This window comes from Sturnira hondurensis, unplaced genomic scaffold, assembly GCF_014824575.4.
Source record: "Sturnira hondurensis isolate 20B ecotype Veracruz unplaced genomic scaffold, ASM1482457v3 Scaffold0018399, whole genome shotgun sequence".
Lineage (NCBI taxonomy): Eukaryota > Metazoa > Chordata > Mammalia > Chiroptera > Phyllostomidae > Sturnira > Sturnira hondurensis.
In genome coordinates, this window is record NW_028091030.1 from 1,695,279 (window position 1) to 1,708,093 (window position 12,815).

Here is a 12,815-nt window from a genome sequence, read left to right on the forward strand (position 1 = left end):
GGCAGGCGAGCTGCAGGCGCACCCTAGGCCGCGAAGGTGGGGAAGCAGGCGGGCATGCGGTGCGCGGCCGGCGAGTTGAGTGGCAGTGGCGGCTCTGGTAGCGCAGCAGGCCGCTCTGCAGAGGGAGCGCTTCGGCTGAGGAGGCCGGGAAGGCGCGCCGAGAGCTGCTCGCGCATTTCACAGACCTGCACCACCACCCGCGGTGCCACAGGGCCCAGCCTCCCCCGCTCTATCACCCGCACCAGACGCCCGTCCGGCGCCCCCAGGCCCGCGTGGGGGCAGAGCCCGCGAGAGGGGCTGGAATTCCTCCCAGGGGGCCCCCTCCCGCCGCTCCTCCCGGGCGCTCGCTTCCTCCCGCTCCCCGCGCGCCCCCCTCCCGGCCGCCAGCCAACTGCGTGCCCCCGGGGCCGGCAAGAAGCCACATGCCCCCGCAAGGAATGCCGGGCCTGGCGGGCGGGGGGCGGGCGCTGGGCAGGGCCGGGCTCGGCCGGGCCGGGCAGGGAGCGCCCCACCGGGAAGGTTGGTGACAGGGAAAGAGCCAGCTGCGCCCTCCCCGGCCGCCCGCGTGGCCCCCGCGTCCGACCCGTGCGCTGCCCCGGCCTGATGGCGGTGTCTCACACTTTCCCTGCCCGACACGCGGACGGGACAAGACGTGGGCTCCTGGGCTAAAGCGGGTAGCTCGGCCCGGTTTGGGCAGCCCCCGCCCCTTTCCGCCCCCCCCCGCCCCCCCGCCGCTCCGTCCCCGCCGGCTCGGAGGAGGGGGCAGGCCGTCATGTTTCCCCACACCCCTCCCTGCCGCCGCTGGCTTTGGGGCCCCGGTGGGGAGCAGGGGGCTGATTAGCCGAGGAGCAGGGGTGTGGCCAGCGGGGCCCCGGGTAGTGAGTCACACACGCTGCTCGCCCAGTCCTGGGGCCAGCGCGGTCCCAGCCTGAGCTTCGCGCTTCCCTGCCCTTGCCTGAAGAGTGTCCCGGGCTTGGCATGAGGACCCTGGGGTGCCGAGGGAGGGATTGAAGCCCGGCGCAGTGGTGGAGGAGGGCGGTAAGCGGTGACTGGGGAGACTCCCCTAGATAGAGCGGGGTGGGGCTTGGAGTCAGGACCAGCCCACCCCGGGACCCCCAGACTCCGCCTGTACCTGCTCTGAGCTGGCCAAGCGGGCCTGACTGCATTCCCTGGCAGCCCCTGGGCTAGGGGCTTCAACGCGAGGCACCGAGGGTCCATTTCATTAGCCCGCGCCCCTTGGCCCCAGCTAGACTTGAGTCGATCCCTCCCCCCGTTCCCCACTGCAGAGTTTTGTGCGGAGGCTCCTGTGGGTTCCTTATACCCTTTGCCCATTGATTTTGGGGTCTAGACTGTGCTGTCCAGCTCTGGCTCCTGGCCTGAGCTGCCCCTGGCCCCTGACCCCATGGGGCTGGTGGCTCCAGTCGTCCCCAGGACCAGCCCGGGATAGAAATGGCATTTCCTCTTGGCCAGGCCACAGCTGTTTTTGTTGTCTGTGTTCTAAAGCGCTTCCTCTGGGGATGGCAGGGAGGGTAACCAGACTCCGCGGACCCCCGATTGCCCTCTCTGACACTCACCCCTCTTTCCCTGTCTCTTTGATCCTTTTCCCATGCTGGTCCCGCCTTCCTGACCCCAGAACAGAATGACTGAGAACATGAAGGAGTGTTTGGCACAGACCAAGGCGGCTGTGGGGGACATGGTGACCGTGGTGAAGACAGAGGTCTGCTCACCTCTCCGAGACCAGGAGTATGGCCAGCCCTGGTGAGGCCACTGTGTGGGGACAGAAGAGGGAGACGGGGAATCACTGGGCTGGGTTGGTGGGGTTGGTGAAAAACCCCACAGAAAGTTCCCACTCCTTGCCCACCTTCCTTATCCTTCTCCGCACAGCTCTTGGAGCAGAGGTGAGCACAGGCTTTGGAAAAACCCAGGGAGTGGCCCAAGAAGGCCCAGGCCTCAGGCCCCCTCCCTTCCCAATGCCCACCGCACCAACCCACCAGCCCTGCTCCTGTGGCCTGGGCTTCTCTGCCCGCCACCCTCTCCCTCTCTGATGGCTTCTTTGCTTTCTTTAATGGCTCTTGTCCTGGCCAGCTCTAGGAGACCAGACCCCTCGGCCATGGAAGTGGAGCACAAGAAACTGAAGGGGAAGCGTGACCTCATCATGCCCAAAAGTTTCCAGCAAGTGGACTTCTGGTGTAAGTGGAGCTTGGGGCTATTTACTGGGCTACTCCTCCCTTCAGTCCCAACTGCCAGCCCCGTCTTGCTTAGGGAATTTGCAGGGGTAATACTAATGATCGTCACTCACCTTTTTTGTGCCAGACACAGGTCTATGCTTTGCCAATTCTCCCCATTAGCCATTGAGGTGGTCCCATTTTCCAGGTGAGGAGACTGAGGCTTGGTGAGGGTTAAGAACCCTGCCTCAGGTCCCACAGCCCACAGATGCACAGTTGCAATCGAAATCCACACCCATCTGACTCCAGAGAGTGCTCTTTCTTCTACTTTATCAGACTGGAAACAAAGGGAGCTACTGGCTTCCTTAGTGTTGGCAGGCATGTCCTTGAGCCCCCAGGGAGGGTACTGGGTTATTGCTATTGAGGACTCAGCAGCCTGTAGCTGGCTGGGGTGGAGCCAGGGCCGGGGCTCCGGAGTGCCATGCGGTGCTTTCCACTGTCCTATTCTGTCCTCAGGGTGGGCTTCCCTTCAGCCCCTCAGCCTCCCCCAACAACTGAGTTTCTCCTCTTTCCATCTCTCCAGTCTGCGAGTCCTGCCAGGAGTACTTTGTGGACGAATGCCCGAACCATGGTCCCCCGGTGTTCGTGCCTGACACCCCGGTGCCCGTGGGCGTCCCAGACAGGGCTGCCCTCACCATCCCACAGGGCCTGGAGGTGGTCAAGGATGCCAGTGGGGAGGATGACGTGCGGTGCATAAATGAGGTTATCCCCAAAGGCCACATCTTCGGGCCCTATGAGGGGCAGATCTCCACCCAGGACAAATCAGCTGGCTTCTTCTCCTGGCTGGTGAGTGTCCCAGGCAGTGCCGTGGAGAAGGCGCCCAGGAACATGGGAGGGAACCAGCAGGGGGAGCCGTCCGCTGGCCTAGCCTGGCTCCAGAACTTTTCTGCCATCATTCCCTGACAGGTGGATGATGAATCCTGCTGTCCTCTTGCCCTAGCTAAGTGGCGGTAACCCTTGGTGGCCAAGGGCCATGCTGAAGGGCTCTTCCGGCAGGTGTCAGCAAAGTCCGTGGTGGGGCGACTTCCCCGCGCATCCTCCCTGTGTGCATCTGGTGGGCCCCTCAGCGGCATTTATGAAGGGTTTTCCCAGGCCCTCCTCTGGAGCTGGTGACTTGGAGCTGGAGGCTGTGGGCGTGCAAAGCATGACATTCAGCTGCAGAGCAGTGATGTCAGGTACCAGAGGGAAAGCCTCCGATAAGACAGACAGGGTCGAGGGCCTCAGGGAGCGGACGGTTGTGGTGGGTGGAGCAGGCACCGAACAAGCACATGCACGTGCGGTGACACTGCTGAAGGTGGGACACAGGACGCTGGGAACAACGGAGTGTGGCCGTGTTCGTAGTGTCCGGGAGTTTGAGGCCTGGAGCCCAAGTTCATTATGTCATCCAGCTCTGCTATTTACTATCTTACGTGCCCCTGGACAAGTGGTTGAACCTCTGCGCGCCTGTTCTTTAACAGGATAATCGTAGCTAATGGTGAGGATTACATGAGTCAGTGCTTGCCCTTACTAAGTCCGCAGTGAATATCACCCTTATTATTGTTGTTGTTGGCCTGTGCAAGCAGTTTGGGCAAGATTTCCTTTAGCCAGAGACTTGGAGAGGGAGTAGCAGTGGTGAAGGGAGAGTGGGGGGAGATGAAAGCGTGCTCCATGCGGCAGAGTGGCTGAGAGGGAGGCGTTCCGAGAAGTCCCACCTGGTGACAGCCACGAGAACGGCTGAGTGGCAAGGAGAGCAAGGCGGGGACCAGATTCTGCTGGGTCCCAAAAGCCAGGGTCCGTACATTGTCCCTCCCGTGGGCCAGGGACGCCACTGAAGCATTTCAAGTGAGGTGCGACTTGCAGAATTGGGATTCTAAGGGGGCGGCTGGGCTGGGGGTTCAGGTAAGGAGGGGGGTGGGTTAAGGGTAGGTGCTAGAGGTGGGCACACGCGAGAGAGATTCAGGGGGGAGAACCCCCAGGATTTATTAAGGGATGGGTGTGGAGGTGCGGAAGACAGGTTTTCAAAGACGTGAAGAGGGGTAATCCGAGACAACTCTTCCGAGTCGAACGTGGACAGAGATGGGGGGTGTGGGACTGAAGGGGACAGCAGGCTCGGGGGTAGGGAGACTATGGGGAGGGCTTCCGGGTAGTGGAGCTGTGACTGAAGGGGGAGATGACCCACTAGGGGAAGACCGGTGAGGGACAACCACATGGGAGAGACAGCACGTCCAAAGGCCCTGTGGCAGGAGAGAGCGCGGCGTGTCTGAGCAACAGAGAGAATATCCGTGTGCCTAGAGCGCGGCCAACACAGGGCCTGGAGGAGGAAGTGCAGGCTTAGCCATTTAAAGCCCAATGGTCCAATTGGGATTTTTGTTCTTTACTTTAAGAACAATGGGAAACTTTACTTACATTTTGAAAGGGTGATTTCACCACAGCATGGAAAACTAATGGGGGGGTGAGTGGATGTCCACACCCAGGTTAGAGGGCTGTGGCCATCCTCTAAGGTGACCATGGTAGAGGCTTTGGCCAGGGAGGGAGCAGAGACAGGAAGGCAAGTGAAGTGGTTTGTGAACTATTTCAGAGACGAAAGACATCTGACTTGGAAACAGACTGACTGGCCCACGTAAGGGAGAGGGAATGTCCAGAACAGCCAGGGCAGGGCTCCTCTCCCAGCAGGTCAGGAATGGGGCCTTTCTCTGGGAAACGGGAGTCTGCAGACGGGGCCGGGGTTGAGGGAAAGATCCTGGTCTTGGTTTGGACTCCTTGAGGTGGAGTGACATCCAGATAGCCCAGTTGCGATGTCATCGAGGCAGTTAGGTGTGTGGGTTTGGAGCTTGGGAAGGAGGTTTGGGGATGTCACTTCTGAAGTCACCTGTGCAGAGGTGGTCAGAGAGGCCAGGGGTGTGGGCGGCACACCCCAGGGAGTATGGGCTGAGCGAGAGGTGGAGGGGGCCTGGGACTCAGTTCCGAGGAACTTCAGCAAGTTAGTGGTTCAGAAGGGGAGCCCGACCCTGCTAGGGGGACAGAGCAGCCGAGAGGTGGGAGGCCGGAGCAGCCCGTGGTGTCAGAGTCTGCTGAGAAGCCGAGCAGGAGAAGGACTTAGAAGTGGCCACTGGATTTAGTGCCAGGGAAGTCATCGGCCACTTCAGCAGGCGCTGACACTCTAAGACAATGCTGCTCAACCTGGGACAGTTTGCTCTCCCCATCTCCCACCCGTGGGGCATTTGGCCATGTCTGGAGACACATTTGGCCTCCACAACTCAGGGCAGGGATGTGCTATGGCATCTAGAAGGCGGAGGCCAGGGAGGCTGCTCACTTTCGTACTGCACAGGCCAGCCTCCCACAGCGGCAAATGGCTGGGCCTCTAACATCAATGGTGCTGAGCCTGAGAGCCCTTGCATGTGAGTGACGAGATGGAGACCTTGTCAGAGTGGAGGTGGCAGTAGAGTCTTTCTCAGGTGTTTGATTAGAGGGAAGAAGTGGGGGAGAGAGATAGGAGATAGGAAGGTGACAGCTGGAGGAAGACATGGGGTCAGGGGAGTTTGTGGATGACAGACTCGAACATCTTAAAAAAAAACAGTGGGAGGAGTCTTAGAGTGGAGATCAGGCGTGATGGATAAGCTTTTACATTACCTGAAAATGTTCAGATGGAGACATTGGATGTGGAAAGGAGGTGGGTCGACGTTTATTTTTCCTGTCACTGGAGGGGTATTCTGGTGGTTTGGGGCAGATACAGGGGGGTAAGCTTAGTTAACCAAACAATGTGCCCCAAAGGTACCTGCGTCTTAATCCCTGCAACCTGTGACTGTGTTATCGTATGGCAAAAGGGCCTTTATAGATGTGGTTGTATTAAGGATCTCAAGACGGAGAAACTGTCTCGGATGATTCAGTGGGACCAGTGCAATCACAAGTGTGTTTCTAAGAGGGAGGCAGGAGAGTCGGAGTTAGAGAGCAGAGATGGGGAGGTGCTCGCCTGCTGGCCTTGAAGAGCGAGGAAGGGGCCCGGCAGGCAGGCGGGCAGTCTCCAGAAGCTAGGAAAGATGAGACAGATTCTTCTGTGGGGCCTCCAGGAAGAGCTCGGCCCCGCTGACGTCTTGGTTTTAGGGATTCTGAACTCCAGAGTTGTGGGCTGGTAACTGTGTGCTGTTTGAAGCCACTGTGCCTGTGGCAGTTTGTCATGGCAGCAACAGGAAACTGACCCAGAGTTTCAGGGCCACCTGCTAACAGGAGCGGAGAGGTGGTCTGGCACTGAGGAGAACGCAGAGGGCAAGTTCAGTGTGGAGGCATACAGTTTGGGGTGCACAGGAGATGCCCTGGGGGTGCTGCCCAGAGGCCCATCGGTGCACGTGGGTCCAAAGCCAAGGGGATAGAAGAGGAAGCTAGGCAGGTCAGTTGATGCATTTATGCATCGGAAGCCCAGGGAGGGGATGGGCAGTGGGGTCAGTGCTGTGAAGGGGGAGAAGCTTGAGGACAGCCCGCTTGGCTCCGCCGGCATGCAGGTGTCCGTGTCCTTGGTGGTGGCAGTTTCACAGCAAAAGCCACATGGCCATGGACTGAAGAGTGAGCGAGTGGGAGGTGAGGAGAGGGCCCAGTAAGGGCAGCTGGCTTGTTTTATGCCTGGCTGCTCATTGAGCAATTATTATATGCCAGGTGTATACCACAATAATCCCACAGTTGGAGGTTGCTGCCCTTCTTACTCAGATGAAGGAACCCGGGCCTGCAGAGGTTAAGTGGCCCCAGCTTCCAAGCTGGTACAGGGTAGACTTGGGCTCCTTCAGAGGTAGCCCCTCTCCACGATGCTGTGGGGCTGTAAAGGGTTCCTTCCTAGGCAGGCAAACCTAGGGACGGGGAGCAGTGAGCGTGGTCGTGTGCGCAACCCCGGACACAAAGCCGCTCCCAAGCACCTGGCTCTAAGGGTAACAGAGATGCAGGAGGTTTGCTCTCTGCTGTTTTAAAGCTTGTGGTCCAGCTACGGGGAGCAGGGGCCAAGGTGAATGAGGGGAGGTGCTGCAGAAGGCTCTAGGGATAGGGACAGGGGACTTGGTTTGGGTTGGACAGATTGGAGATGGGTCTTGAAGGATGGATAGAAGTTCAACAGAGAAGGGTGATGGCTTCTCAGCCTGCGGTGGCCAGGGGAGCAGATCCAGAGCCATGCCCAGGGCAGGGCTGCTAGGATCCCCTCCTTTTCCCACCAGTCAGTCTGCACCTGGGGTCAGTGCGGCCAGGCAGGCTGGGGTCTGTAAAGCAGGCAGCTTCCCAGGTTGGTGGGCTGGCGTGCGTCTGGGGTCTGGAGAAATGGCAGACGAGCAAGCCCTGGAATTTGCACCCTGGTCATAGACCAGCACCCCATCAGGAGTGGGTGTGGCCCATGGTGCTGGGGCGGGACTGGAGGCCAGCAGGCTGCTGCCCTGCAGGTTCCTTCCTAGGATCCTGAACTGTATGTAGCCTGTGGATGGGTGAGGGGAGGGAGTGGCTGAAAGTTGCATGTGGAAGCTTTGACCTCTGCGCTCCAGAGAAGTGAGAGGTCTTACAGGCCTAGAGAGAACAGATGTGCAGAATGGCTCGAGAAAGCAGGACGTGTGTGTGTGTGTGTGTGTGTGTGTGTGTCCCAGATGTGGTTTGGGTCAGAATCTGGAAGCCTCACATTCTAAATAAGCTGCATTTGTTGGTCAAATCCTGTTCCAAAGCCATATTTAATGTCTCTCCCTGACCTTCAGTGTGCCTTCAAAGCTCTGGCCGCCATCCAGCACTACACCTTCCCTTCCACACCTCCTCAGCGTGCACACTCTGCTCTGGTGGAAATGGGGCTGATCGTGGCATAGCCATCAATGTTTATTGAGCACTTACTGTCTCTCTGGGCTCCTGCTTGGCACCTGATCACATGCTCCCACTTAATCCTAGCGGTGCCTCCATCAAGTAGATATTATTCCATCCTTTGCACAGCTGAGAAAACTGAGGCCCGGAGAGGGTGAGTCATTCCTCACAAAGCTAAAGAGCCAGGGAGTCACTGAGCTGGGCAGTGAGACCCGCCCCCTCATTCTGCCTCCCGGTGCTCTTCACCTCCCTTCCTCACATCACCTGGTCCTACCCCCTGGCCTTGGCTGACTCCGTTCTGTTCTTCTTACCTGTGCAGCACAAGTGCCCTCTCTGTCTGCGATACTGGTCCCAGTGCGTGCCCTCGGGGATAGGGACACAGCCTGGGGTTAGATGGACCAAACGACCATTTCTACTTGGTACCTTTACTTCATGGCCTGGCCACCTTGGAAGGGGTTTTATCCTCACTTCTGGCTGTTTAGAAAAGAAATACCCCTCCTTCTGCTTTCTCATCTCACTGGGAATTGTAAACTCCGTACCTCATTGCTGAAGTTGCCAGGCCGCCCTCAGACATGGCAGGCCCGGCCACAGATGCTGCTGCAGGCGTGAGGTGCTTGCAGAGGGCCTGGCAGCCATGTGCTCGGGCGAAGAGGCAGGAGAAAGAGGAGGCAGGCATGGAGTTTCTATTTCAGTCACTTACTTGGACCCAGTCTTGTTCCAGTAGGGATTTAGGGCAGTCTAGCAGGATACATAAAATATAACATGATAGCATGTTAAAACTGGGAGAGAAGAAAGAAAAACAAGGGTGGAGGCCCTAAATGGAGCCAGGAATAAGGCTAATTGTGTGCACCATAATGACCTGTCCATGGACTTTTAGCTACATGGGATCCCAGTCTGGCAGCAGTTGGGAACAGCGAGCCTGGGCAGCTACCAGTGTGTACTCTCCCTAACGGGAGAAGTCCCAGGTAGCTCCTGAGCAGGTCAGCCCAGAGGTCCTTATTTGGAGGACAGTGTGTGGTGGGCTTGCTTACCCACTGTCCGCCCGCCAGACTCCTGCTGTCCTGGGGGACGCCACTGTGAAATGTGTGGCAGCGTTTTCCATTTCAGCTTCCATCGTAAATCGGGGATTTATTTTAAAACTTGAAATTGGATGTGTGAAAGTTCGTGGCACGCCCTCTGGAAACCCCTCAGTAACCAGCATAGAGGGGCGTGTGGGCAGGCCTTTGCAGCACGGACAGGCAGGTTTGACCAAGCTGGGGAGCCCAGAGAAGGGAAGAAGGGACATTTGACACAGGCTGGGCATGTCTGTGTGCACTGGTGTGAGCATGTGCTTTGCATGCTTGCTGGTTGATTTCTACGAACTCTTTATTTTGAAAAATGTCCAACCCTATAGAAAAGTTACAAGAGTAGTATAGTGAATACCCTCACACCCTGTGTCTAGATCTACCTACTGCTAACACTTGATAACAATGACTTTATTTTTGTTTATTTTCTTCCAAACTGTTTGATATATGTCAGTCTTTACAGGCTAGACAGTCTGTCTCCAGTAATCAACTCTGCCGTCATAGGGTAAAAACAGCCATAGACAGTACACGAATGGATGAGTGTTCCAATAAAACTTTATTTATAAACACTTAAAAATTTGAAATTCAGCTCTGGCTGGTGTGGCTCAGTGGATTAAGTGCCAGCCTGTGAACCAAAGGGTCGCCAGTTCGATTCCCAGTCAGGGCATGTGCCTGGATTTCAGTCCAGGTCCCCAGCAGGGGATGCACGGGAAGCAACTACACAGATCAATATTTCTTTCCCTCTCTTTCTCCCTCTCTTCCCCTCTGTTTACAAATAAGTAAATAAAACCTCTAAAAATTTTGAATTTCATATAAATTTGAAAATTTTATCAGTGAAAGTGTATGAGAAGTTTTTTTCATTTATTAAGATAGCAAAAACCTTGCAGGCTATATACAAACAGATGGTGGCTTGCTGGACTTGACCTCGGGCAGTACTTTGTGACCCCTGTCCCACATAGCCATGATGTAATTATTTACACTCAGGAAACCTAACCATGGATGCAATATCATCTCAACTGCAATCCATACTCATGGTTTTCCGATGACCCGGAGTCAGGTCCCGCCCCCCAGGATGCACTCAGGCATCACACATTGCGTTTAGTTGTCACGTCTCATTAGTCTCCTTTATTCTAGAACGGCTCTCCCCGCATTGTTTTTCTCTTTCGTGGTATCGACACTCTGGAAGAGTTAAGGGCAGTTGTCTGCAGAGTGTCCCACGGTTCAGATGGTCTGATTGCTTCCTCATTATAGACTCAGACTGTAGATTTTTGGTGCGGCCGATGTTGTGTCTTCTTCGCTGTGGACATCAGGAGGCACGTGGTGTCCGCTTGCCGTGTCTTTTACTGATGGTTTTAGCAGTGATGGATGATTCTTGCTGGTATCAATTATTATTCTTAGTTTGAAATGATTTTTAACTATACCTTCTACATTGATACTTGACATTCTTTTGTTTAAAAAAAAGTGTTCTAACTTCTCTCCTTACCCCATCCCCAATTTAAAAATTATTTTTAGTATCAGTATGGACTCATGAATTCTTTTTTCCTTCAAGGTGTTCCAGTCTATTACTGTCATTATTCTTTTTGATGTTTAAATTACCCTAGAACTGGCCAGTGGGGGGTTGTTCAGACTGGCTCCTTGTTCTTATTTTAGCACTTTCTTACTTTCCAGGTCAAAAAGGTACGCTTAGCCATCTTTCTTGGGGGCTCTGATTCATTTTAGTGGGGAATAATATTTAGAAACCAGGATCTCTAGGCGATAGGTGTGCACATTGTTACCGGGCTCTCCTTGCTTCTAGGCCAGAACTAGATTTTGAGGGATGAGTTGAAATGAGTGGCCTGAGGAATCAAGAATTGAGAGAACGTGAATTGCAGGCAGTGGGCACTGCACATACAAAGGCCCCGGGGCACACCTATAATGTTGGCAAGGGGAATACGCACAGGGTATAGCAGAAGTAGAGTGTGCTTAGAAGGAAAAGTGGATCACAATGCTAGAAAAAAGTCACTTTTCTTCTGTTCTAAGATACGGATCTTAAGAGACTCTTGATTCAATATCAGCTCTTTTCAGGAATGAAAATATGCACCTCGATCCTAACATTCCTCGTAACACCAGAAGCATTTAATGAGCTTGGATTGTGTAACTATTTTATAAATGCTGGTAGTTTGGTTTTTGGGTCACAAACAAAGCCAAAGATCCTCTCCAAAATATATGCTGGCGAACAAGTTCTGGCTGGAACGGAGTCTGTGATTCTCAAAGTCTTCATACAGGAACCAGAGTGAGACATGAGAAGCCTCCTGAATGGTCCAACGTCTCCGTTCAGCTCCTCACTCCGAACCAGCTCCTCACTCGACCTTCTTCATTCCTGCCCCCGAGCACCTGTACAGCGGTGCTCTCCGCCCCCAACTCGTGGCTTGTCCCTCGACTTTTAATGTCCCTTAAAGATGCATAAAGAGAAAGCTAGATAAAAACACTTCTCATAGCTTTTAAAACCTATTTTGTATAATTACAGAACCAAGACAGATGTACAGATATAAAATGAACAAGAACTCCCCATACCAACAGAATTCAAATGAACAAAGTCAGCTGAACATCTCAGATCTAAGGTGCTGTTTGTAAGGTGAACGTGGTAGTGACGACTGAAACGATTCTTTGGCCTTTGGCAGGTCCATGCTCTTGTGCGCCATGAGATGCCTTTATTTTCTTTGTTTGTCTGCATTTGAAACACTGGGAAATCATTTGTTAGCGCAGCTGCCTTGGTGTTTGTTAGTCTTTCCTTTGCCAGAATGCATCATATATGTGTTAAGCTTGCATCTTATTCTTTCTTCATGGGCTCATGTTAAGTAGTAATAACTGGTGTTGTACTGCGTGACAAGCTACTTCCAAATTCAGTGGTACAGAGCATGGGTCAGCAAACTTTTTGTGTAAAGGGCCAGACAGTGAAGCTTCCAGGCTGTGTGGGCCACATAGTGTGTCATCACAACTACACAGCTCTGCCATTGCAGTGTGAGAGCAGCCATGGGAGGGGTAACACTTCACTGGTGGATACAGAAATCTGATTTCCATATAATTTTCACACAATGAAATACTCTTCTTTCAATTTATTTCTAACCATCTGGGAGTGTACAAACTGTGTTTAGAGGGTGGGTGGTACACAAACAGGTCGCAGGCTGCATTGAGCCCACAGGCCATGGTTTGCAGACCCCTGGTGCAGAACGACAATCGGCTATTCCTGCCCACGTAGGCGCTGGTTGAGTGTGGTTCAGCCATGTTAGCTGGACGTGGCTGGGCTGCTCTGCCCCGGGCTTTGGCCCGTAGCTCCGCCCCTGGGAGCCAGGTGTGTGCTCCGTGTGTGTTTGTTCTGGACCCAGACTGAAGGTCAGGGGCTCCCTGGGAAAGCACCTCTCCTGGCGAAGGTAGAGGTCCCAGAGGGCAAGCCCATCCTCTTAAGCACATTTCAAGCCTTTGCTTGTATTGCGTATGTTAATTTCCTATTGGTCAAACAAACCATCTGGCTGAACCCAAGGTCAAGGAGCAGAGAAGTACTACAGGCCAAGGGTGGGAGGGAGAGGTGAGAACTGGGGCCAAGAATCCAGTCTACCCCAGGTGCCAACTTAGTCACAGCACAATACTTTTGTGTGGATGGCAGTCGTAGGGTCACTTCCCTATGTTGATGTTTAAAACTGAAAACATTGAGTCAAAAATTCTTAGAACTTTCAGATCTTGAGAATATATCCAAAGA

At 54.5% G+C, this 12,815-nt stretch overlaps 1 protein-coding gene across 5 annotated transcripts in view; it reads left to right on the forward strand.

The window, feature by feature from the left end:
• The window catches only part of PRDM11 (PR/SET domain 11), an 84,430-nt gene that overhangs the window by 33,017 nt on the left and 38,598 nt on the right, over positions 1–12,815 (forward strand). For 3 of the 5 annotated variants that reach the window (XM_037069051.1, XM_037069054.1, XM_037069056.1), the window contains exons 2-4: positions 1,634–1,758; positions 2,086–2,189; positions 2,749–3,011. In XM_037069051.1, the coding sequence (XP_036924946.1) occupies positions 1,640–1,758; positions 2,086–2,189; positions 2,749–3,011 (486 nt within the window). In that variant the 5' untranslated portion in view covers positions 1,634–1,639. Of the gene's footprint in view, positions 1–471; positions 520–798; positions 1,039–1,633; positions 1,759–2,085; positions 2,190–2,748; positions 3,012–12,815 lie in introns of those variants that run through there. The other 2 variants (XM_037069053.1, XM_037069052.1) reach the window with 2 other exon arrangements.